Source organism: Microcaecilia unicolor, chromosome 1 (assembly GCF_901765095.1).
Source record: "Microcaecilia unicolor chromosome 1, aMicUni1.1, whole genome shotgun sequence".
Taxonomy (NCBI): Eukaryota; Metazoa; Chordata; class Amphibia; order Gymnophiona; family Siphonopidae; genus Microcaecilia; species Microcaecilia unicolor.
Genome location: NC_044031.1, coordinates 553,198,117 through 553,225,322, shown reverse-complemented (window position 1 = coordinate 553,225,322; position 27,206 = coordinate 553,198,117). Strand labels below are relative to the sequence as shown.

Genomic DNA, 27,206 nt, shown 5'->3' with positions numbered 1-27,206 from the left:
TGAGTTTCACTAACTTTTGATGTTTGGGTGACTCATCACTTTTTGTACTAAGCATTTCCCAAGAATCCAGCTGTATTCTTGTTACAATTTACCTTTTATAAAAAGAATTTGAAGAAAAGATGATACGCAGCTTCCATAGTTTTAGCCCTTAGGTTGGTAACAAATTGTTTAAACGCTTTAAATAAATGAGATTTCCAATGGATGTATGAATAAAACTGGAATGTTAGTGTAGCAGAATAGAAACAGAGGTAATGTAGCCCCTGTTTTACCCATTTAGTATAGAGGCTTACATGAACTAAATGTTTGGGAAACGAATGATATATGTCAAAAATGGTATCTAAAGCAAAGCTTGCTGAAAATTGTATGCTAACTTGCCTGAAGTTCTACTTCTGAAAAACAGAATAGATGGCAACCAAAGACCACAACTCTACTGAACACCTAAATTTCCAGAAAAAAAAAAGTTTACATTAAAAATAAAATCACTATACCCTGAATGGTGTGCCACCATTTAATATAAGTAGCAATACCTACCATTTACTTACAAGTTGCTATATTTAATTTTTTCCCCTTTTTATCACCATTTTCTTCTGTTATGTTTCTTCCAACCCCACCAGGTTGGAAGAAACACACTTTGAAGACTACTTTTAGCACTGCTGTGAGTTGCATAGATCATTTCAGTAATGGTAGCTGTTTTCCTCTCCTTTCCTGTGCTGAAACATGCCACTTCTGCAGCATGAATCCTACCCTTGGCTCCATTAGACTAGTGCTGATCCACAAATCAGGCCATTTGAGTCTGCAAGCAGTAATATTTGGCAACAAACCTGGAAGCAATCTTGTTGGAATAGTGCCACATTAGTCAAATACAGGTGTATGTGAAAGGACCCTGCACTGTGTGATGTCATTGTGACATGGTCTACTTGAAATTAATTCTCATCCATTTCACTCACACTACTGCACTAAAGATATGTACCACTCATGGTAACATACCAAGGTTCCTTCTCCCAGTCAGGGCTAGAGACTTCTACCTGTTGACTCACAGCTGAGTGAGTGGCCATTAACTAGTCAGAACGTTTTTGTTTTAGTCCTCACAGTATTTATTTATTTATTTATTTATTTATTGAGAATTTATTCGCTGCCTGTATGAAGAGATTCACCCAAGTGGTGTACAGCAGGTACAGTTTAACATAAACGTACAATTTTGTTAACAGCATAACAATAGTAAATAACAAGAATAAAAATAATACAATAATGAGGTAAACTTGAAACAGTAAATTGAAACCTAATAATAGAACTACCGTGAAACAGTATAAAAAATTATCACATTTAACAGCAGTGAAATTCAATACCAGAGGTATAATGCAGTCTTAGCATAATACTAATGATATACCTAATAAGCATGCATTAGAGCATTCAACTAACATAGATATAATGCTAAATAGTTTCTACAATATGGCTTAGAGGGATCAAGAGCAGATATATGATGGGAACAAGATGCATGGTACAGAGTCAGTTGGGGATAATTTGATGGTTAGCTAAATTCAAGGCAAGTTCTTTGTATAGTTAAGCAAGAGATAAGAAACTGATCTAAGTTACAGTATGTGTAGCAAGCTAGTCCAGGTGCAGAATGGGAGTATAGTCACCCTACGTATTAAAAGCTTTAGAGAAGAGCCAGGCTTTCACCTGCTTCCTGAAGTAGAGGTAGTCTCGAGTTTTACATAGCCCCTCTGGGAGTAAATTCCAGAGTGTGGGGGCTATTCCTAAGAAGGCTGTCTGAAGGTATCACATCGTACAATTTCTTTTGATGAGGGTACAGATCCTTGAGAGGACCTTAGATGACCTTGAAAATCATTAGTCCTGGTAGCCAGTGTAGCTTTTGCAGGAAGGGCATGATGTGGTCATACCACTTGCAGCCTTCTGAATTAGTGGTAGCTGATACAAACATTTTGGTGAGGCTAGCGTACAGGGCATTACAGTAGTCTAGTCATGATGTTATGGCATAGACCATTGTGGTCAGTCCATCTTTTCAATATATGGAAAGAGATTTTGTAGCTGCCGTAGGTGATAGAGACAATTTTTGAAGGTTGTTTTGTTTGAATTTGTGGGATCAGATTGAGTGATGAGTCTAGCAGTATCCCAAGAGTCCTGACTTGTGGTTTTAGGGGGAGTTCATACTTTCCAAAAGGTATTTTGAAGTTGGGTATTGTCCACTTGTGTTTGATACCCAAAAAATCTCTGTTTTATTGGGTTCAGGCAAAGTTTGTTGTTGTTTGCGTATTTCTGAGTTGCGGTTATGCGGGCAGTCAGTTTACTCAGAGCTATGGTAGATCTGGTTCAGTGGGTATGAGTAGTTGCACATCATCAGCATAGATATAGAATTTTGTGTCCATTGACTGAAGCAGCTCAGCCAGAGGCTTGAAGTAGATATTAAATAACATTTGGTTTTATTTTTTATTAGGATTTATTTACCGCCTTTGGAAGGAACTCACTCAAGGTGGTGTACAGTAAGAATACATCAAACATGAGCAATAGGCAATTACAGCAGTAAAAATATCCAAATAACAATATAAAGTATGGCATAGTATACTACTTACAATGTCAATATAGTATACTACTTACATGTCAACAATGGGAGACAGTAGGGGTCCCTGTGGCACCCGACAGTCCAGTGCCCAAGGTAATGATGTGCTGTTGTTGAACAGAACTGATTGTTGTCTATCTGACAGGATTTGAACCAAGTAAATACTGTGCCACTGATGCTTATTTCTGTCAGTCTTGTAAGCATATATTATAATCCACAGTGTCGAAGGCTGCCGAGAAATCGATCCAACACTAGTATTGAGGCAGATCACCTGTCATGGTTTCTGTGCAGATCATCAAAAAGGGACACAAGCAAACTCCTGTGGGATCAGACCTGCCTGTCTGTCCTTACTTCCAAAGATGCACCCTCTAGCCTTGAACAGGCTCTTCCCGTCTGCTCCTGGGCTGGGTTTCCCTTTACACTCTTCCAGTCGCTGCCTTTGGCTGACAATAACTCTCAGTTCAGATCAGCCTTAGATTATTTGGCCTTTCCAGAACACCACCTCTCTTCATGGGTCCCGGCGGGGTAGAGGCAATCAAAGATCTTGTGCAAACCCCAACAACATTATTTATTACCTCCTAACTCCTCCCCCACTGTCATTCAACAACCAGAAGCACTTCCCTCTGCAACTTAACCAGGAACCCACCCCCTTAGGCTGAATTCTTTACCATCCACAGCCTCAGCTGTAATTGCCTCAGAACCCTCCCTTCAGAAACTCTGGAGAGTTCTTCATGATCTTTAGTAATCATAATGGGGGATTGCATATATTATCGACCATGAGCTACTGCTGCTATTAGCACATGGCCATTTTAAAAAATTACTGCATGAACACGTACCACCACCCATTTTGTAGGTGGTAAGAGCTCATATGGTATCCCTGCACTAGCCAGTTAGTGTGCAGAAATGTAGTTGTGCAAACTGATTAGTTGCAGGAACACCCACTCTCAGCCCATGACATGCCCCCTCAAAAAAGAAATAAATATATTTAGCATACCCACATTTCAGAATTACTCCAATTTTAGCTACTTTAAGCGTGCATTAGTACCTAACACAGCTTAGTAAAAGACCTTAAAATAGTTAAAGAATTAGATAACAACTCAATCACCCTGCAGGTGCAATCTGCACAACTGAGTTTGGGCATCTTGTCCTATATTAATTACCAAAAAGGTTCTGAGTTTGTTCTTCACCATGAAAATTAGTGGGAAAATACATTTCTGAGGATTCCTGAAAAACAGTAGCTGATGCTCCTCTCTCTGGACATGGATGCAAGATCAATCCTAAACATTTGGAGCTCTGTACAAATGGAAAACATTGTCTATAGTGATTTTATTCAGGAGCAGTTGTCCTAACAAAGTCACCCCAAAAGCAAATCAGAAAATCATCCATGAAGTTACAGATATAATAGAACATTTTTGACTTTTTTAAAACCAGCATGAGGGGCTGATGTAGAAAACTAGTGCAGATGGAAACACCCAGTTCAATCATTTTCAGTCAACTTTCTGGATGCCCAGATAAGTTATTTTGTCAAAGCAAAACCTCATATTTGACACCAGACTACAGCATATTAAAATGGAGGCTATTAGGTATTCTACCTGAATGCAGAGAACTGGTGCAGAAGAATTAAGACGAGCACAATGTAAGAACCTGAATCAAGGTCCAAGGAGGTGTAGAAGTGTTAACTTGTGTATCTACATCAGTTGAATTGGGACAGAATAGCTAATAGCTCCCCTGCCCCTCAGACCATTGATCCCTCAATCCTCCATCCGAGAAAGGTTCTCCCATAATTCGATCATCCCCCCCCCCCCCCAATATCTTTGATGTTTAGTGGACCCCCTTTCCCTGAAAATTCCCTTATTTGGCAATATACCCCAGGAATCACCAGAATGGTTAGGTGCTGCCATTTAGAAGATAACAGCACAGAGCAGGAGTGAGTGGACATTGATCCTGCCTTTTCTTCAACGTATATGGGAATGGGGTGGGGTCTGGGGGTCCATCAGACACCATGGATTATTTTTGGGAGGGGGTCTGACGTATTTCCTGTTTGCATGAGGGTGGAGCCATGATGCGAAGGACGGAACGAAGGCTGGAACCAAGCTGAGCCTGCTGCTGCCTTCGCTTCAACTCTGGCGTGCCTCGAGGGAAAATAAAATTTTAAAGGCAGGGCTGCGGCGCAAGAAGGAAACCAGGGCTATCGGGGACTCACAGAGCTGCAGACGGATGATGGACGAGCGGGGGAGCAGAGGCGAGCCGGCTCGCACTGGCCAACAACCGGCTCACAAGATGCCAGTAAATTTAACATCCGGCTCTTGTGAGCCGGTGCGAGCCGGCTCCAGCACACCACTGACTACAGCTTAAGAAGAGAACTACTTTTGTGCACGGAAGTGGAGTGGGACTTGGGTGTGATCGTATGTGATGATCTTAAGGTGGTCAAACAGAAAAATCGATGGCAAAAGCTAGAAGGATGCTTGATTGCATAGGGAGAGGAGTGGGAAAAAGGAAGTGATGAAGCCCCTGTATAAGACTCTGGTGAAACCTAATTTAGAATATTTTGTACAGTTCTGGAGACCACACCTTGAGAATGATATAAACAGGATGGTTGGTCCAGAGGGTGGCTACTAAAATGGTCAGTGGTCTTCATCATAAAATGTATAGGGATATACTTAAACATCACAATATGTATGTGTAACCCGGGTCTCACCCATACGCTAGTTCCAGCCCAGATCCACAAAGTAAATTAGCTCAGTTCATTTTAGTTTCACATTCAGGGCCACTCTAACCTCATTCATCCATTCCATTTCACCTGCAGTCGAGCTTGGGAGTGGGTCTATGGTCTGAAATAGCGATCTGGGGGTTTGGGAGACACTTGCACTCACGTGTTCAAAGATACACTGTAGTCACAGCGTATGCAAACTTGTTTATTTCTTCCAACTCTGCAACAGGCAGTACTTTAACCCTTCATTAAGCAGTCCAAACAGCATATAAACTCCAACTTAGATCCAATCCTTCTGGTGTTCCTTAGGGGAACTCCTATTCCACTTCTCTCAGGTATATTAACAGGGATACCTGAAAGGCACTGTGAAGAAACAGTGTGTTATAAGCCTGTAAAATGTATTGGATATTTTCTTGCATTAATTATGTCTTGAAGTGTATTTCTCCTATTTGGCAAGCAAGTGGTGTTTTTGCTGTAAAGCTGTTACGGAGAAAATGAATGTTCTTTCTTGTTCTGGGCTCTGATTGGTCCAGGAGTTCATTTTCATTTGGAGAGTACTGGCTTTTGCTCCAGTCTTAGCCAGGAAGAAAAGAGAGCAAGATCTCTTTGCTGAGGCTCAGTAAACAAACAATTATACGTCCTGATCTTCCCAGGTACTTTTTAGAAAGGTAACAAATGTTTAGTTAGTGTTATTATTGATCCATATTTCAGTTACTTGTTATTGCTTGCTGATTCCACATTTTTTTGTATACTGTTCAATTTTTAAAGGCAATAAACAATTGTTTATTGCCTTTTTGTCTGGACTGATAAAGAATCTTGTTGGTTTGTGTGTTGGGTCTGTCAGTGCTTTCTGAGAACTGTGGGACCACTGGGAGTGTGGCCTCCAGTAACCTAGAAATCACTGGGAATAATTTGAGAGTGAGAGACTTGCCCAGAGGCAGTTGTGACCCAGTCAGTGGGAGGAGGGTGCTAGTGTAGAGCATGAGCGGCAGGTGCAGGCAGGCCTGAGCTGTGCTGGGAATAGACCCTCTGGCCACGGGGTAACCCCAGGTGGGTGGCTAAGTGTTTTGTGACAGGCACCAAATATGTATGTATATACAATTCACCTGTCCATGCCTATCCTGTAGGGCAGTGCTATTCTCAGTGGCTGTTTATCCTCCTCTCAGCACAAATCCAATCAATGTGGGCTCAGACCCTCCTCTGGTCTGGCCCTTTCCAGCGGTGCCCCCCCCCCCCCCCCCCCTCTGGATCTATCCTGGTCCTGGGACCGAGCTCTCCCTGGCTCCATTCCCCTGCTCCCGGGTTGGGTCTCTCCTCTGCCCACCTGTAGCACACACAATCTCCCGGTTGCCACTTTCAGGAGCTGCAACCCTCCTTTACAGTTAGTGATACATTCCTCACTTAGGATTCCCCTTTTCTCCTCCTGGTCTCTTAGCAGGGGACCATCAGGCAACCAAAGATGACCCCCCTCTTGGGCATAACTCTAACCTTTATCCTCTTTGCCATGGCTACCAAAAACACTGCCTTCAAAGTCAGATCTTTGTTGGAAGCCTTGCGCAGTGGTTCGAAGGGTGCCCACTGAAAGACCTTAAGCACCAAATTCAAATTCCAGGTCAGACAAGGAAGCCAAAGCGGAGGTTGTAAATTAATCACACCCCACAAAAACTGAACCACATCAGAATGCACCACCAGCAACAAACTGGACACACGTCCTCAGAAATAGGCAAGTGCCACCACCCAAACCTGGAGAGAGTTATACGCCAACACCTTCTGCAGACCTTCCTGCAGAAAAGCCAACATCTGGGATACCATTGCTCGGAAGGGAGACCAGGCACGGCCATGCACTATGACTCAAAGGTGTACCACACTCTAGCACATGCTGTAGTAGTTGAATGTTTTCTGGCGCGAAGAAGGGTAGCTATCACTATGTCCAAATACCCCTTCCTCTTTAATCTCAAATGTTCAATAGACAGACCATAAGACCAAAGCGGGGAAGGATCCTCCATCAGTACTGGACCTTGATGCAGAAGGTTGGGAGCAGGAGGAAATCGAAGAGGAGTATCAATGAGAAGACGGACCAAATCCACATACCAAGGATGCCGCAGCCAGTCCTGGGCCACTAGGATGACCATTCCCCTTGGTGTTGAGATGCGTTGCCATAAGATCAATTGCTTTCACTCCCCACATTTGCTGAATCAGATGAAATGCCATTGCTGAGAGCTCCCATTTCGCCTGATGCAGGAGATTTCAGTTGAGAAAATCCGCTTGAACATTGAGCTGTCCTGGTATGTGCACAGCTGACATACAAAGGGCATGGGCCTCCATGTCCAATGCAAGACTGCCAGTTCCGCCCTGATGATTAATGTATACCACCGCAGTAGTGTTGTCCAAGAGAACTCGAACAGCTTTCCCATCCAACAAATCTTGAAAGATCCACAAGGCATTGTTTACTGCTCACAGCTCCAGTCGATTGATCGGCCAGCTGGCCTCCAACTCTGTCCAATGTCCCTGCATATGCCAGTGGAGACAATGAGCTCCCCAACTGATCAGGATGGCATCCGTCAAAACCGCCACCCTCAACTGCACTGCTAAAGACATCCCCTTTCGCAAGGTGGAGTGCAGAAGGCAACAGCGCATGCCAGAGGCAACCATAGCAGCCGATGCTGATAGTTCTGGGATACAGGCAGCCAACGGCTCAGCAACAAGGGATGCATGTGTGCCCTCACCCACGGGACCACCTCCAGAGTAGCTGGCATGGACCCCAGCACCTGAACATAATCCCAATCACAGGGACTTGACACTCTCAACAGAAATTGCACCTGCTCCTGAAGTTTGTCCCAGCGTTGATCTGGCAAAAAGGCCCGACCCTGGGCCGTGTTGAAGCACACTCCCAGATACTCCAACAACTGGGACGACACCATATGACTCTTGGGAAGATTGACCACACATCCAAGGGACTGCAACAGGGATAAGACTAACCTGGTGGCCTGACGACTCTCCTGGGCCGAGGCTGCACGAATCAACCAGTCGTCTAGATAGGGATGCACCCAGATTCCTTCTTTCTGCAGAAATGCTGCCACCACCACCATAATCTTGGAGAAGGTCCAAGGAGCTGTAGCAAGACCAAAAGGCAACGCCTGATACTGAAAGTGGTGTCCGAGAACGGCAAAACAAAAAAACACTGATGAGGAGGCCAAATGGGAATAAGCAAGTGTGCCTCCTTGAGGTCCAACACCGTCAGGAACTCTCCTGGTTGCACCGCTGCTACCAGCGGGCAATGGGTTTCCATGCGGAAATGTCTGACCCTCAGAAACTGATTGACTTTCCTGAGGTCCAAAATGGAGTGGAAGGAACCTCCCTTTCGAGCAGTGGCATAGCTACAGGGGGCCATGGTGGCCTGGGCCCCTCCAAAACTGGATCTGTGCCCCTGGTTTGGCTGGTGGGGATCCCCAACCCCCGCCAGCTGAAGCATTTTTTCCAGCACTGGTCTCTGGCGGCGTCACATTTCCTGCCCTGCTCTCTCTTCCCCTCACATCCGGCATGCGCGTTTTAGTGAAACTGAGCGTGCGCGCATGCTTAATTTCATTAAAACGAGCATGCTAGACATGAGAAAAGGAAAAGAGAGAGCAGGGCAGGAAATGCAGCGGAGACCAGCGCTGGAAAATGCGCTTCAGCTGGCGAGGGTTGGGGACTCCCGCCAGCCAAGGCATGTGCAGTGGTGGTACTTCAGCTGGCGGGGGTTGAATCCCCGCCAGCCAAGGTATATGTAGCGGTGGTGGTGGGTGGGGCGGCAAGGTGGCAGTGGGCGGGTGGCAGGGAGGGGGATCAAAATGTGCTCCCTCACCTTGGGCGCTGGCGCCTCCCACCTCAACATCTGGCTAAGCCCCTGCTTTTGAGGAACAACTAAGTAAATGGAATATCGTCCCTGCTGCTCCTCGTAGAATGGAACTGGCAAGACTGCTCCTAGGTCCAGCAGGGACTGCAAGGTGACCCTGTAGCACCCACCACTTGGATGCTGTGCTGCACCACAACTGCAAGAAACATTCTGCGACAGGTGAGGAACTCTCCAGTCAGTAGTCATCTCAGATAATATCCAAGACCCACTGATCCACTGACCCACCACCTGCAATGGTGATGAGGGGGCCAGCACCCCATCATTGGGAAGAGCATCCAGAAGCTCCCTGCTGAGTCATGGTGCCCATGTTTTTCTTGTCACCTTGAAAGGAAGGTTTTGGCTGAAATCAAGAGCTCTGGAAACCTACAGACGCACAACCTGGATGATATCATCTCACCTCATGCAGCCGAGGCCTTGAAACTCTTGACCAAGAACTGGGCTTAGGTTTGTCCTCAGGGAGGCGCTGGGATTTAGAGTCACCCAAATCCTTAACTAGCTTCTCAAGATCCTCTCCGAAGAGCAGCTTTCCTCGAAAAGGTAACTTAGTAAGGCGCTGTTTGGACGCCATGTCAGCTGTCCAATGATGCAGCCACAAAAGATGTTGTGCTGTGACCACCAGGGCCATTTCTTTGGCCAAGGCCCAGACCAAACCATATAAGGCATCCACCAAATACGGTAGGCCTGATTCTAACTGGGGGGGGGGGGCAGACGAGGCCAAGGGAGAGGAATCACTGTTCTGCACCAGCTGAAACCAGCTAAGGCACGCATGGGCCGAATAAGAGCTACAGATAGAGGCTTGTAAAGTGAAAGCGGACACCTCAAAGGAGCACTTCAAAGTTGCTTCCAGGTGCTTATCCTGCAAATCCTTCCAATTCCACACCACCATCCACAGGGAGAGTGGTCTTCTTAGTGACTGCTGTCACTAGGGCATCCACCTTAAGGAGGGAAAAGTCTGCCGACTGGTCCTGAGGCACTGGATAGAGACGAGACATAGCCTTCACCACCTTTAGTTTCCGCATCGGGATCAGTCCACTGAGCTATAAGCTTCCTGTGTGGCTCCTGAACTACTTCCCCCTCCTCCAAATCACCTACGGGAGAAGGATGCAACAACTCCCCCAAAGGAGCCGCAAGGGAAGGAACAGGAGAAATGGGGGTCCACTGACTCCTTGTACGACAAGGGGCCCAAACGATATTACTTAGGACAGTGGTTCCCAAACTTTTTCGGTTCACAGCACCCTTAGGCATATTTTCAAAGCACTTAGCCTTCCAAAGTTCCATAGGTTTCTATGGAACTTTGGAAGGCTAAGTGCTTTGAAAATATGCCTCATTAAATTTATTGTCCAGTTTTTCACGCACCCTTAGTGTCCATGCAGTTTTTCACGGCACCCCCAGCCACACAGGTCTCTACTGCCCCCTCCCTCCACACATCATGTCCAATATTTCTCCCTCTCTCCCCCATGCACCATCTCTCCCTTCCCTCCTCACCTATGTCCAACATTTTTCCCTCTCTGGCTCCCCTCCTCCCCCATATATAAGATTTCACCCCTTTGCTGTACCTCACCATTCCTCTCCCTCTGACCTATGTTCAAAAATTATGCCCCTCATTCCTCCTGCAGCATCTCTCCATTCCTCCCCCACCCCCAATTCTCCCTGTGCTTCAACGGGTCCCCGGCAGTGACAGTGATACCCACATGGTGTCTGCCACTAACCCAGAAGCTTCCCCATTACATGTCCTGTCCCCGGGTTAGCAGCAGGCAGCATGTGAGAATCGCTGCCTCGGACCTGTTGTAGCAGGAGCAGCTCTGTTAAGGGTGCAGTTGCAGTACCTTTCTCAGCAACAGCAGTGGCTGCAGCAGGCAGAATTCACTACTTTTGCTGTCTCTTGCAGGGCCCGGGATTCACTGCAGCGTGTGCGTGCCCTTATCCCATCTCCCTATGTGACACCTCAGTGAGTTCGCCACACCGTATCAGGGTGCCGCGGCGCACAGTTTGGGAAACGCTGGCTTAGGAGCAGGATCTTCCAACAAAGTGGGCAAAGACTTCCCCACGACCCCTAGGGAGTCAGCTGGCAGGAAACCAGAAAGAGGGGGAAGGGCTAAGGAGAAACCCTTTTTAGAAGATATTCCCGGTGCAATAAAAGAATAAAACCTGGGGAAAAAACTTCACCAGAGGGCACTGTCCCAGGAAACACCCCCGGAACTCCAACTGCCCCAGCCAAAGGTTGGGCTGCCTTCGACACTGCTTTCATGAAGCACGAAGGATCACAGGCAGGAAACCTGGCCGCTTGCTCAGCCGGCCCATGTCAGTGGTCAAGATGGCACGCGCGGGAAGGTGCCGCATCACCCGAAAACAACCCGCCAGAACCCCTGAGATTTTTAGTGCAACCTGCAGGGCAGAGACCCGCCGCTAAACACTGCTTTCTGCAGTGGGAGCAACAATTGGCAGTTTCCACTGCTATTCTCCCCTGCACAGCTGAAGAAAAGTCCCAGCAGTAAAGAAAGGTGAGACACTCACCACGATGTGACTAAGGTCTCTCCTGCTGAGGTCCCTCCAAGGCAGGCCTTGCAGCACAAAACACAGTGCAGCAAATAATCTGCAGCATGGCAGAGCACTGCCCCAACTGCTAGAATGTCTGAAAGTCTTTTTTTTTATCGGTTTTCCTCTCCCTGTGTGTGTGTGTGTGTTTGGTTTTTTTTTTTGTGAGAAAGGCTGGAGGGAGAGAGACACAAACCAGTTGACGGAAATGAAGGGAAAGATAGGGGTGAGGCAGGGACCTAGACAACCCGTTATGCCTCCAAGCTCCAAGGATGGTGCCCACTGGCCAAAACACCCCCTTCCTCAACTGGCCAACTCAGCCCAGGAGGTCCCCACAGACGAAGAATCAGGAGCAGGTGAGAAGCCGTCCACTGCCTGCTGGAGATAGACATTCTGACCGACTAGGGGGCTGGCCATCCAGGACCACTGTCTTCAGTACAGTATTCTCTATCTCCACCTGCTGGAGGTAGTGTCCTATTGTGGATTAAAAACTGGTTAAAAGAAAGAAAACAAAGTAGGGTTAAATGGTCAGTATTCTCAATGGAGAAGGTTAGTTAGTGGGGTTCCACAGGGGTTTGTGCTGGGACCGGTGCTTTTAACATATTTATAAATGATCTAGAGATGGGAGTAACTAGTGCAGTAATTACATTTGCTGATTACATAAAGTTATTCAAAGTTGTTAAATCACAAAAGGATTGTGAAAAATTACAAGAGGACCTTACAAGACTGGGAGACTGGGCATCTAAATGGCAGATGACGTTTAATGTGAGCAAGTGCAAAGTGATGCATGTGGGAAAGAGGAACTCAAATTATATTTATGTAATGCAAAGTTCCACATTTTGAGTCACCGACCAGGAAAGGGATCTAGGTGTCATGTTGATGATACATTGAAACCCTCTGCTCAGTGTGCGGCGGTGGCGGTGGCGGTGGCTAACAAAGCAAATAGAATGTTAGGTATTATTAGGAAAGGAATGGAAAACTAAAATGAGAACATTATAATGCCTTTGTATCACTCCATGGTACGACTGCACCTCGAATATTGTGTGCAATTCTGGTCACCGCATCTCAAAAAGGATATGGTGGAAAAGGTGCAGAGAAGGGCGACGAAAATGATAAAGGGGATGGGACGACTTCCCTATGAGGAAAGGCTAAAGCGGCTAGGGCTCTCCAGCTTGGAGAAAAGACAGCTGAGGGGAGATAAGTTAGAGGTCTATAAAATAATGAGTGGAGTAGGATGGGTAGACATGAATTGCTTGTTTACTCTTTCCAAAAATACTAGGACTAGAGGGCATGCAATTAAGCTACAAAGTAGTAAATTTAAAATGAATCGGAGAAAATATTTCTTCACTCAACGTACTCTGGAATTTGTTGCCATAGAATGTAGTAAAAGCGGTTCGGATGGCTTCCTAAAGGAAAAGTCCATAGACCATTATTAAATTGGACTTGGGGAAAATCCACTATTTCTGGGATAAGCAGCATAAAATGCTTTGTACTTTTTTGGGGGATCTTGCCAGGTATTTGTGACCTGGATTGGCCACTGTTGGAAACAGGATGCTGGGCTTGATGGACCTTTGGTCTGTCCCAGTATGGCAATACTTATGTACTGCCCAATACATGGTCAGCTCAGATCAGCGAGCTGTATGCCTCGAGTCAGGCATTATTAATCCTGAAGGAACATGATGGAACCATATATACTGATTCACAATATGCCTTTGGGGTGGTACATACTTATTTCTAGAATAAGCAGCATAAAATGTATTGTCCTGTTTTGGGATTTTGCCAGGTACTTGTTACCTGATTGGCCACTGTTGGAAACAGGATGCTGAGCTTGATGGACCTTTGGTCTGTCCTAGTATGGCAATACTTATGTACTTACGACATAATCCATCAGTTTCTGGATTCACCTGCTGCTGACGCATAGGAAGGTAAAATTATGTATAATCATACCTGATAATTTTCTTTCCATTAATCATAGCTGATCAATCCATAGACTGGTGGGTTGTGTCCATCTACCAGCAGGTGGAGATAGAGAGCAAACTTTTGCCTCCCTATATGTGGTCATGTGCTGCCGGAAACTCCTCAGTATGTCGATATCAAAGCTCCATCCGCAGGACTCAGCACTTAGAGAATTACACCCACGAAGGGACACTCTGCCCAGCTCACCACCGCCGAAACGGGGGAGGGGAATTAACCCAGCTCATCCCCACACAAGTGGGGGAGGGGAATCCGTCCAGCTCATCCCCGCGGAGCGGGGGAGGGACACCACACCCGCCGATGCGGGGGGATCTGGCTTATCCTGCAACCGCAACCGCGGGAGGAGCTGACTGACCCTAACACCGCCGAAGCGGGAGGGGTACAAAGCTGCCCTACAGCCGCACGAAGCGGGAGGGAGTGCCGGCAGAATTTTAAGTCTCAATCCAGCCCCGTAAAACGGAGGGGAGAGGAATGCAGCAGCTCACTGTAACACAAACTCGTCTTAACTCTTGAAGAATCCAAGTGAAAAAACTTGAACACGAAGTCTTTCTGAAGTAACTGAAGACTAAACTTGAACCTGAAATGCAACCAGAATAAAAACAGTACAGATATCTGGGAGGGGCTATGGATTGATCAGCTATGATTAATGGAAAGAAAATTATCAGGTATGATTATACATAATTTTACCTTCCATATCATCAAGCTGATCAATCCATAGACTGGTGGGATGTACCGAAGCAGTACTCACCCAGGGCGGGACATTGAAATCCCTGACCTCAACACTGAAGCTCCAAACCGGGCCTCCGCCCGTGCAGCCACAGTCAAACGGTAATGCTTGGAGAATGTATGAGCCGAAGCCCAAGTTGCCGCCTTGCATATCTCTTCCAAGGAGACGGATCCGGCCTCTGCCATCGAGGCCGCCTGAGCTCTCGTGGAGTGAGCCTTCAGCTGGATAGGCGGCACCTTCCCCGCGGCCACATAAGCCGCTGCAATGGCTTCCTTGACCCATCTTGCCACTGTAGGCTTAGCAGCCTGCAGACCCTTACGAGGACCTGCAAACAGGACAAACAGATGATCCGATTTCCGGAAATCATTGGTCACTTCCAAGTATCTGATGATGACTCGTCTCACATCCAGATATTTAAGAGCAGAGTACTCCTCTGGGTAGTCCTCCCTACGAAAGGAAGGGAGACAGAGCTGCTGATTCACATGGAAGCGAGAAACAATCTTGGGCAGGAAGGAAGGCACTGTGCGAATAGTCACTCCTGCCTCAGTGAACTGCAGAAAAGGCTCTCGACATGAGAGCGCCTGGAGCTCGGAAACTCTTCTGGCTGAAGTGATAGCCACCAAAAAGACTGCTTTCAACGTCAGGTCTTTCAGAGATGCCCTCGACAAGGGTTCAAAAGGCGGCTTCTGCAATGCTCTTAGTACCAGGTTGAGATTCCACGCAGGCACCACTGAGTGCAGAGGAGGGCGCAGGTGATTAACTCCCTTGAGAAAGCGCACCACATCTGGCTGCGAAGCCAGGGAAGCACCCTTCAGGCGGCCCCTGAAGCAAGCCAGAGCCGCTACCTGGACTTTAAGGGAACTGAGCGACAGGCCTTTCTCCAGACCTTCTTGCAGGAACGCCAACACTGAAGAAATTGGAGCAGTGAAGGGAGAAAGTGAGCCTGCTTCACACCACGCTGCAAAGATACGCCAAACCCTGGCGTAAGCAGTAGAAGTAGAGCGCTTCCTCGCTCTCAGCATAGTGGCGATGACCTTGTCTGAGAAGCCCTTCTTCCTCAGACGCTGCCGCTCAATAGCCAGGCCGTAAGACCAAAGGGGGAGGGATCCTCCATCACCACGGGACCCTGATGTAACAGGCCTTGCTCCACTGACAGCCGCAGAGGATCGTCGACTGAGAGCCTGATCTAGTCCGCATACCAGGGACGCCTGGGCCAATCCGGACCCACCAGGATTACCCTGCCGGGATGCTTTGCCACCCGGTCTAGCACCCTGCCCAACATGGGCCAGGGCGGGAACACATAGAGAAGCTCTTGTGTCGGCCACTGTTGGAGAAGAGCATCTACTCCCAGGGATCGAGGGTCCCGTCCTCTGCTGAAAAAACGCGGCACTTGGCAATTGGCCGATGACGCCATCAGATCTAGGCTCGGCTGGCCCCAGCGCTTCGTGATGTCCAAGAACGCCTGAGCAGATAGCTGCCACTCTCCGGGCTCCAAGGTATGGCGACTGAGAAAGTCCGCCTTGACATTCTTGACACCGGCAATGTGGGCCGCTGAAAGCTGCTCCAGGTTCACTTCCGCCCACTGGCAAAGATTCATAGCCTCCTTGGCTAGAGGGGCGCTCTTGGTACCTCCCTGGCGGTTGACATAGGCCACAGCCGTGGCATTGTCCGACAGGACCCGTACAGGCTTCAACACCAGTACCGGGATGAACTCCAAAAGCGCCAACCGAATGGCTCTGAGTTCCAGGAGGTTGATAGACCACTTTGCCTCTGCAGGAGACCAGAGCCCCTGCGCTGTCCTTCCCAAGCAGTGGGCTCCCCAGCCCGACAACGAGGCGTCCGTCGTGACGACAATCCACTCTGGGGTCACCAGAGGCATCCCCGCAGACAACTTGTCTGTCTGCATCCACCAGCTCAGCGCCTTGCGCACTGCTGGGTCCAAGGGAAGGCGCACAGCATAATCCTCCGACATCGGAGTCCAGTGCTGCAGCAAAGAGAGTTGAAGTGGTCTCATATGAGCCCTGGCCCAGGGCACAACTTCCATCGTGGCCGTCATAGAGCCCAACAGCTGCACATAGTCCCAAGCCCGAGGGGGAGAGGCTACTAGGAACTGGTCCACCTGAGCCTGAAGTTTGACAATCCGATTGTCTGGCAGGAACACTCTGCCCACTTGGGTGTCGAATCGAACTCCCAGGTACTCCAGGGACTGAGTCGGGCGCAGCTGGCTCTTCTCCCAGTTGATGATCCATCCCAGGGAGCTCAAAAGAGCAACTACCCGGTCCACAGCTTTGCCGCACTCTGCATAAGAGGGGGCTCGGATCAACCAGTCGTCCAGATAAGGATGGACCTGTACCCCTTCCTTTCGTAGGAAGGCCGCGATGACCACCATTACTTTGGAAAAGGTCCGCGGAGCAGTAGCCAACCCGAAAGGGAGGGCTCTGAACTGGAAGTGTCGTCCCAGGACTGCAAAACGCAGAAAGCGTTGATGAGGAGGCCAGATGGGAATATGCAGGTACGCTTCCTTGATGTCCAAGGATGCCAGGAACTCTCCTGCCTTCACTGCCGCTATAACAGAGCGGAGAGTCTCCATGCGAAAGTGCCGCACTTTCAAGGCCCGATTGACCCCTTTGAGGTCGAGGATAGGCCGGACAGAACCTCCTTTCTTTGGTACCACAAAGTAAATGGAGTAACGCCCCTTGCCAAGCTGACTTTCTGGCACCGGAACGACCGCGCCCAGGCGGATCAGATTGTCCAAGGTCTGCTGCACTGCCACAGCTTTGACCGGAGACTTGCAGGGAGAGAGTACAAACCCGTCTTTTAAGGGTCGGCAGAACTCTAGTTTGTAGCCGTCTCTGATGACTTCCAGCACCCACGCGTCTGAAGTTATTGTGGTCCACTCGCCCAGAAACGAGGACAGCCGTCCTCCAATCTGCACTGGGGCGTGGACCAAGACCCCGTCATTGGGTACGAGACCCTGGGGGAGGACCGGAGGGAGCACCTCCGGGACGGCGGTCTCTGCGAAAGGAATGCTGCTTGGGGGAGAAATTCCTCTTGAAGGAAGAGGGGGCAGAGGAACCCGACTTGCCCGGGCGGTACCGACGGGCTTCCTGCAACCGTCCTCTGGAGGTACCGGGACGAGTACTAGCCCGAGCCCTGACCTCCGGTAATTTCTTGCCCTTAGACGTGCCGAGATCGGTCACGATTTTGTCCAGCTCGACCCCAAAGAGCAGCTTGCCTTTAAAAGGCAATCTAGCCAGGCGGGATTTAGAGGCGTGGTCAGCAGACCAATGTTTCAGCCAAAGCCACCGCCGCGCAGAGATTGTCTGAGCCATGCCTTTAGCTGAGGCCCTCAAGACATCATACAGCAAGTCTGCCAAATAGGCTAAGCCCGATTCCAGGGCCGGCCAATCAGCCCTCAAGGAATGATCCGAGGGGGAAGCCCGCTGCACCATAGTCAGGCACGCCCTGGCCACATAGGAGCCGCAAACTGAGGCCTGCAAACTTAAAGCAGCCGCCTCAAAGGACGACCTTAAGGCCGCCTCCAATCTTCTGTCTTGGGCGTCCTTTAGGGCCGTGCCACCTTCCACCGGCAACGCCGTTTTCTTAGTCACCGCAGTGATTAAAGAATCCACGGTAGGCCACAGATAGGCCTCACGTTCACTCACAGCCAAAGGATAGAGGCGGGACATAGCCCTAGCCACTTTAAGGCTCGCTTCCGGGACATCCCATTGAGCCGAAATTAAGGTGTGCATGGCATCATGCACGTGGAAGGTTCTAGGCGGGCGCTTCGTTCCCAGCATAATGGCAGATCCAACAGGGGCTGAGGGAGAAACGTCCTCCGGAGAGGAAATCTTCAAAGTGTCCATGGCCTGTAACAACAGGTTGGGCAAATCCTCTGGGCTAAAAAGCCGCGCTGCAGAGGGGTCATCCGCTCCATCCGAGCGGGGATCCGTCTCCTCCAAGGAATCCGCAAAGGACCGTTGGGAGACCTCAGACACGCTGCCCTCATCTACATCGGAGGAGACAAAGTCCTCCAAGGCCTGGGAATCAAACCCAAGGGCGTTTACCTCTGGGAACCTCAACCTCTTTACCAGACGAGGGAGCAGGGGCAGCGTTTTGCATGAGGAAAGCCTGATGCAGCAGCAAAACAAACTCGGGGGAGAAACCCCCCAGACTGTGCACTTCCGCAGCCTGGGCAACAGCCCTAGACGCACCCTCAACTGGCGCTCGCAAGAGCGGGGGAGAGCATGCTGCGCATCCAAAATGGCGTCCGGCGCGACACTCCGCGAAGGAGCTGCGCGGGAAGAACGGCGCTTAACTTTAGCCGCTTTTGTGCCGTCGCCCAAATTAAGGGCGTTCATGGCATTAATGTCTCCAACCTCAAGGGCGGCCCACGAAGAAGCCGTCCGAGCCGCGTGGCCGGCCAAGATGGCGGAGGCGAGGAGCGGGGGATGGGCGTTTATGGCGGGAAAAACCGCCACGCCGGAGGAAGGACCGGGACATTCATCGGTCACGAAACTGTCACCCAACAAGGGCGAATCAGGCTGTAAGACCCCGCATCCCCTCTAGAAGCGCTCAAGCGATCCGGGGAGCGACCCTTTGCGCCCTCGCCCTCCGACGCCATATGCCACGAGGAGAAGAATCAGGGAACCCCCTGCCCGCTATAAAAAGGTAAAAATTACCTGCTGTCCGCTCCGAGCTGTAACGAACTGGTGTCCCAGTGAGTAGCTGCAATGAACGTTTAAATAAACGTCGAAATAAACGCCTTTAAGGACGTTTAAAATTTTTTTTTTTTAACGGAGCCAGCGGGAGGGGGGAGAAAAGGAGGGACCTGGCACCACCAGGTTTGCACTTGCTCAAAAGAGCCCTCAACCCCAGGCACTCAACAAAACCTAAAAATTAGGCTTGGAGGCCTAGCCAGAGCTGCTGCTGTGTGTGACCACCACCTGCTGAGATAGAGAACATACTGAGGAGTTTCTGGCAGCACATGACCACATATAGGGAGGCAAAAGTTTGCTCTCTATCTCCACCTGCTGGTAGATGGACACAACCCACCAGTCTATGGATTGATCAGCTTGATGATATGGAAATACACATTCAATTGAATGAGGGGGCATAGGATGAAGGTGAAAGGGGTCGGACTCAGAAGTAATCTGAGGAAATACTTCTTCACAGAAAGGGTGGTGAATTTGTGGATCAGTCTCCCAGTGGTGGCAAAAACTGTATCTGAATTTTAGAAAGCTTGGAACAAGTACATAGGATCTCTAAGGGAGAAAAAGGAATAGCAGATGTAGATGGCACGGATGGACTGACTAGATAGGCCATATGGTCTGTATCTGCTGTCATTTATCTATGTTTCTATGTGCGGCCACATTAGTCCATTTGTAAAAGTAATAAAACAAAAAATAAAATGGAACCTTTTGAGTAACAGTACATTTTTAAACTAACTTTCGAAGGCCAAATATCTTCTTCTTCCAGTCAGAAGTTATATCCCAAAGTAATCTGGTATTTGCAGTCCTTGATTCGACCTACTAAACTCAGGGCAGCAGTTCCCACAGAGCATTATAACTTGTCAGAAATCTAGGACTGACTAGTATAAAATCTCCTTCCTGAAACTGGTTAACTTGGAAGCTACAGCGGCAGAAGCTCCTTAATAATAATACAAAAAAAAAAAAAAAAAACACAACAAAAGTTTGGGAAAGGAGGAGTCTGAGTTTGGCAGCGCTGTGGAAGCTATTGGGAACAGCTCTCCAGTTTCCAGCCCTTAGGCTCGTATTACTCTGGTACACTCCTATCTCACTCCCGGCCTCTTTTACAAAACCTCGCTACCGATTCTCAGTGCGGCAAATGAGAGGCAGCCCATTCACTTCCTACGGGCTGCCTCTCATTTGCCGCACCGAGAATCGCTAGCACGGCTTTCTGCAAGAAGCCCTCCGTGATCACAAATGTTAAAAATTCTCTAAGAGGTTTTCATTTCCTCGCTGCCTTTTAAAACGCCTTCCTGGCAGTAGTGTGTTCCTCTTAAGTGTCCCCCACCACCTAGCAGGGAACTAACGTTCCTGTTCTTGTTTGCTATACAGTTTATTAGTCGGTGGCACTAGCTGTCCAGCTCCAGGTTAGCCTAGTCTGGTTGGTCTTGCTGCCCGACAGCTAGCAGCCACGGTTCCAAGTCTCACCGGCAGCATAGAAAAAAGAAAAGGTTGTCGAGGTTTGGTAAGGTAACTCCTGTCTTTCCTGAAATGAGCAGCATGCCTGCACTATCTATCTGTGCTGAGGTAAGTAAAAAAAAAAAAAAAAAGTACCTTACTCCCTCCGTTTTCTCATTTTAATCCTCCAGCTTTTCTTCGCCTCATTCCTACAAAATTCAACAAGTTTTAAAGACATCAAGTAATGCAAGAAAAACAAGGTACATTTGTTCTGAGATTTAATTTGTTAGTGCACCCTCATTTGCATACTTGGTAGAAGTATATCATCTTTAAGTATTGCCAATCGATTAAACCACTTTATAGATGGTTACTACAGAGGAAGAATGCGGTGGCAGAAATATTTGGGGTGGTATCAGGGAGGCAAGCCAAAGTGACATACCTATACAGCATAATTACCCCCTACCTACATCTTTAAATAAGCTTTAAAAGGCCGGTGTCAGTTGTGTGCTTAAGTTGCAAAATAATAGCACTTATGTGCTTGATTGGCACCATAATTGGCAATTAAGCTCACAACTATACAGTGAAAACAATACATGACCACCTAAACTTCAGGAAATCATTAAAAACTCACCTCTTCAAAAAAGCTTATCCCACACCCAGCAACACAACATAATCGGTGATCGTACTGGACAATTTACTATCCTCTACCCTTGACCCCATGACGCCTGATTCACTTTTACCTCATTTGAGCACAACACAATCTTGTATTTGTTATCAACCAAAATGGCAAATGCCTCTCAGTACCTTGTAAGCTACATTGATCCTGCAAATAAGTTGGTGAAAATGTGGGATATAAATGTAACAAATAAATAACTGCTATGTGCTAATCTAGAAGATGCAAATAGCTTAGTGTCAACGAGTAGAATATGGGCAGGTAACGGGAGTGTCTCTCTGAGATATGCCTCAACTTATAGACTAAGTTATATGCACTTCAGGGCACAATTACTAAGGATACTAAATACTACTAAGGATATTCGAATGTCTCGCACAACTCTGTTCAATGTATTCTATAACCTAGTCGTAACAAATGTATTTCCATTATTCAAGTCTTATTGTAAGCCACGCTGAGCCCGCAAATAGGTGGGAAAATGTGGGATACAAATGCAACAAATAAATAAATAAATAAATTAGGTGCCAGCATTTACAACTGCCATTGACTTGGCATAACAGTTGGCACCTAACTTTAGGTGCACCAGTACTGGCTTATTCTAGTATTCTGTATAGGGAATCTTGATGCCAAGATGCTGTCATAGAATTGGTGCTAAGCCCATGATACTGGGGTGCCAAAATTTTTGCACCAATTTATAGAATTGCCACCTATAAGTCCCAAGGGATTTCTATGCATAAAGAATTCCACCAGCTAGTTTCAGCCACCAAAAAACTACCCATTGTAAACAATAGAAGAATTTGTGAAATAATGCTATAGGGGAGTGAAATCTGGATTTCCATAAGGAAAGGGGATAGGATTTGATGTACCGCCTTTGGTTACAATTGATGTGTTTTATATATTCAGTGTAGGTACTTATTTTGTACCTGTGGCAACAGAGGGTTAAGTGACTTGCTCAGAGTCACAAGGAGCTGCAGTGGAAATTGAACCCGGTTCTTGGGCCAATGCACTAACCAATAGGCTGCCCCTCCACTCCTACAAGGCAGACCAGAGTCCAGACATGCCAAGTTACATAGTTCCATGTCCCCAAAAGCAGTGTGGGAGTTATAGTTCCTGATTCTACTCACTGAAGTCCATGCTGCAAGTCCCATAATGCATAAGTATAGGGTTGTTAGAAAGCCAGAAATAGCCTATAATCTCCCTGTTAAAACTGGGTAACTTGGCAGCTCTGAGATTCTCACTATAAACCCTGAACCTTAAGTTTTGTAATGCACATCACAGTTCCTCATACAACTTACTATACAAAAATATTTACATTGCAAAATATTAAGGGCTCAGAATTCAAATCAATTTAGCCGGCAGCTGACTGGTTAAATTTCTTGGTCAGGGCTAGTCGTAATATTCAGCAGCATTTAACCAGCTTAGTGCCATTGAATATTGCAGTTAGCACCAAACTCAATGGGGGCATTCCAGGCAGGAGTCAGCACTTGGCTGCTTAAGTGTTGATATTTAGCTCTTAAGCGGCTAGGTCTACCATATAAATGGGACTGCATAAATGTCTGTTCTATTTTTATGTGGTAACCCATGGCTGCAACATATTAGACGTAATTCTAACAGGAGGTTATTCCAGGAAATTGGGCCTGAAACAGAAAATATAATTTTCTTAAAGGTAGCAAGTGGCACCAGGTGAAGGGAGGGCACGGTTAAAAGATATTGATCTGAAGAATGTAAAGCCTGAAGGGGGATATAAGGTTTGAGATATTGCAACAAAATGGGTGGTTGGCCTAAGTTGAGCATTTTGTGAATTTTCTGGGAATAATGCTGTTGGAGGTGAGCAAAATACTCACTGCCCAATGGCTGAATATTGACCCCAAAGAAAATAAATGTAGATTCTATTGTAAAACTAACTGTTTTGATGTGCTAAAATGAAAAATAAGATTATTTAGTCTACCTTTGTTCTCTGGCCATATTATTCATGTTTGTCACAGTCTCTAGTTTCTGCTTTCTTGTGTTTTTCTTTTTAGCTCTCTTTCCAGGGTCTGAAGTCCATCTACCACTTTTTGTCTCCCTTCTTGGCTTCTTCTTCTCTTACATGCATCTCTGATTTCAATCTTTTCCTTTCAACTTTCTTCCTTGTATTTTTCTCTCTCAATCTGCTTAGATTTCTTTCAATCTTTTCCTTTCAACTTTCTTCCTTGTATTTTTCTCTCTCAATCTGCTTAGATTTCTTTCAATCTTTCTCTTTTTTTTTGCATCTACCTACAGAGGAGGAAAAGAGAGAGGAATGCTGTACAGAGGAGAAGAGGGGGAGAGACAGAGAGGGAAGCTCTGTGGAATGCCCGCTCTGTCTGTAACAAACTTTCCTACATCCATGACCTCTTTATCTCTCGTACTCTCCATCTGCTTTCCCTAACTTAAACTTGGCTTTACCCTGAAGACTCTGCTTTAGTCGCAGCCCTATGCCACGGAGGTTATCGTTTCTCCCATACTCCTCGCCAGGTTGGCCACGGAGGTGGTGTCGGGTTACTACTTTCACCCTCTTGTAGATTTCAACCTCTTCTTCCACCTCAGTCTCACTGTTTTTCTTCCTTCGAAGTCCACTCCATCCGTCTATTTGCTCCTCTGCCTCTCCGAGTAGCAGTCATTTATCGACCCCCTGATAAGTCCCTTTCTTCCTTTCTCACTGACTTTGATGCCTGGCTTTCCTTCTTTCTTGAACCTTCATCCCCTTCCCTCATTCTTGGGGATTTTAACATTCATGCTAATGATCCCTCTGACTCTTATGCTTCTCAGTTTCTTGCTTTAACATCCTTTTTCAATCTTCAACTGTGCTCCACTGCCCCCACTCACCAGAATGGCCACTGTCTTGATCTTATTCTCTTCTCAAACTGCTCACTCTCCAGTTTCTGTGCCTCAACTCTTCCCCTCTATGACCATCATATGATAACTTTCACACTTAAAACACCCTCTTCCCCAGTCCCGTCCAATCTTAACCAATACATTTAGAAATCTTCAGGCTGTTGACCCTTCTACTCTGTCCTCCGGTGTTTCAAATCTCTTCTCTACCACTATGTTAACCAAGTATATCAATGAGGCTGTCTCTTCCTATAATACTATTCTCTCCTCTGCACTGGATACTCTCGCTCCTCTCATTCCCCGTTATGTAAAACGTACCAAACCCCAGCCTTGGCTGAGAATCCTCTACCTACGTTCCTGTGCCCGCTCTGCCGAACGCCTTTGGCTGAAATCCCGTGCCCATGCTGACTTCATACATTTCTAATTCTTGCTGACCTCCTTCTAGTCTGATCTTTTACTTGCCAAACAGGACTATTACATCCAGTTGACAAATTCTCTTGGCTCAAACCCTCAATGTCTCTTTGCCACACTGAACTCTCTCCTCAAAGTGCCTTCACCTCCAACTCCCCCTTCACTTTCCCCCCAGACTCTGGCTGAGTTCTTTCATGATAAGGTTCACAAGATTAAACTTGAATTCTCAATCAGGTCACCTCCACCTCTCCTTCCCTTAGTCCATTCTCTCAACCCTCCTTCAACCCCCTGCTTCCTTTTCTGAAATCATTGAAGAGGAAACTGCACATTTTCTTTCCTCCTCCAAACTGACTGCTTGTTCCTCTGATCCTGTTCCCACCTACCTACTTAGCACTCTCTCTCCTACTGTCATCCCTTCTGTCATATCCTCAATCTTTCATTTTCCTCTGCAACTGTTTCTGATGCCTTCAACTGTGATGTAGTTACACCACTTCTCAAAAAACCTTCATTGGACCCAACTTGTCTTTCCAACTATCGCCCCATCTCCCTCCTCCCTTTCCTAGCCAAGATACTTGAACGTGCTGTTCACCGCTGTTGTCTTGACTTTTTCATCTCAAGCTATTCTTGATCCACTTCAATCTGGCTTTCGCCCTCTTAATTCAGCTGAAATAACCCTTGCTAAAGTCTCCAGTGACCTGTTCCTGGCCTGATATCTATCATCATCCTTCTTGATCTAGCTGCTGTTTTGACACTGTTGATCACTGCCTACTCCTTAATAAGCTTTCCTCACTTGGATTTCAGGGCTCTGTTCTTTCCTGGTTTTCTTCTTATCTCTCCCATCACACTTTTAGTGTATATTCTGGCTGATCCTCCTCCACTTCTATCCCACTATCAGTTGGTGTATGTCAAGTCTGTATCTCAGGACCTCTTCTTTTTTTCTCTTGGTGCTCTGATCTCATCCCATGGTTTTCAGTATCACTTTTATGCTGTTGACTCCCACATCTACCTCTCCACACCAGAAATTTCAGCAGGAATCCAGGCCCAAGTACCAGCCTGCCAGTCTGACATAGCTACCTGGATGTCTCACTGGCATCTGAAACTAAACATGACCAAGACTGAGCTTCTTATCTTTCCCCCTAAACCCACCTCTTCTCCCCCCCCCCCCCCCCCCCCCATTCTGTAACTCCGTGGATAACACTCTCATCCTTCCTGTCTCATCAGCTCGCAATCTTGGGGTTATCTTTGACTCCTCTCTCTTTCTCTGCACATATCCAACAGACTCCTGTCTTTTCTTTATCTATAATATCACCAAAATTCATCCTTTCCTTTCTGAGCACACTACCAAAACCCTTATCCACACTCTTATCACCTCTCGCTTAGATTATTGCAGTTTCTCACAGGACTCCCATTAAGCCATCTCTTTCCCCTTCAATCTGTGTGAAATTGTGCTGCACGCTGTATATTCTGCCAGTGTCACTATTCTCATATTAGCCCTCTCCTCAAGTCACTTCATTGGCTCCCTATCCGTTTCCGCATACGGTTCAAACTCCTCTTTTTTTTTTTTAAATTCTTTATTTATAAGTTTCATTATTACATTTACATAACATAAATGTTAATTGGAAAAAAAAGAAAAATATATTGCAGGAAAATCTACATACATAAGATTGAAATAGCATATAATTTCGTCCTCTACTTTATTATAGGCAAGATACAAGGAAAAATATAATTTGAAATATTATTCTAACAAAAGAGGGGATATGTTAAAGGACCACTAGCGATTGCCAGCATTCTCATTTGTAGGGGCATCCAGACTACCAACTACATCTCCTTCATGAGATAAAATAAACTCTTGTAGTTTCCTTGATTCAAAAAAGACATAATTAACTGCATTTAAAGAAATTAAAAATCTACATGGAAAGTTTAATAGGAAAGTCCCATTCAAAGCAAGAACCCTTGATTTCAAGTCTATAAATTGCTTTCTTCTTTTCTCTCTGTTCAAGTCAGGAAACACCAGTATTTTAGTTCCGAGAAATTGTGTTGAAATGTGTCTGAAGTAAAGTCGGAGTATGTTGTTTCTATCGGTCTCGAATGCGAAAGTCACTATTAAAGTTGTACGCTCTGTGATCACATCAAGAGAACTTTCAAAAAATTCCGTGAAGTTGTTGTTGAGGGTCAGCAGGAACCGATGTCTGAGTGATGTAATATGCCTTAACAATAGGAGGAAATGCGTCTGTAGGAATCATCAATACTTCTGTGCAGTACTTCTTAAGCATATCAATGGGAGTAATCCAAGGAGATCTCGGAAACTTAAGGAATCTCAGGTTATTCTTCCTCATTTGATTATCTAAATATTCTAATCTTCTGTCCAAGATATTTCTATCTTGGATCAGGGTTCCAGTGGAACTTTGCAATTTTTTAATTTCACCTTCATTCATTTCAATGTTTTGTTCATTCAATTCAAATCTTTCAGTAAAAGAAGTTTTAAACTGATTCAATGCCAAAAGTTCTTGCTTAAATGAGTTATTTACCTGAAGGAATGAAGTGTTTAGAGTCTGGATAGCTTCCCACAGCACATCTAGTGTTACTACCGTAGGTTTTATAGTCATCCCGAGACTTCCAGAGGTAACTCCCTTGATTGGAGAAAACAGAGGGGCACCAGCTCCAACTGTTTCTGTTGGTATCTTTTCCATCGGGCTAGACGAAACAG

At 46.7% G+C, this 27,206-nt stretch overlaps 1 protein-coding gene across 4 annotated transcripts in view; it reads left to right on the top strand.

Moving 5' to 3' along the window:
• The window catches only part of RRM2B (ribonucleotide reductase regulatory TP53 inducible subunit M2B), a 210,522-nt gene that overhangs the window by 53,880 nt on the left and 129,436 nt on the right, over positions 1–27,206 (top strand). For 2 of the 4 annotated variants that reach the window (XR_003943708.1, XM_030217476.1), the window contains exon 1: positions 20,535–20,694. The exons of the other annotated variants lie outside the window; for them this stretch is intronic. Coding sequence is in view for 1 of the 2 variants with exons in the window: in XM_030217476.1 (XP_030073336.1) it covers positions 20,659–20,694 (36 nt within the window). In the remaining variant the exon portion in view is untranslated. Of the gene's footprint in view, positions 1–20,534; positions 20,695–27,206 lie in introns of those variants that run through there. 4 annotated transcript variants of the gene reach the window in all.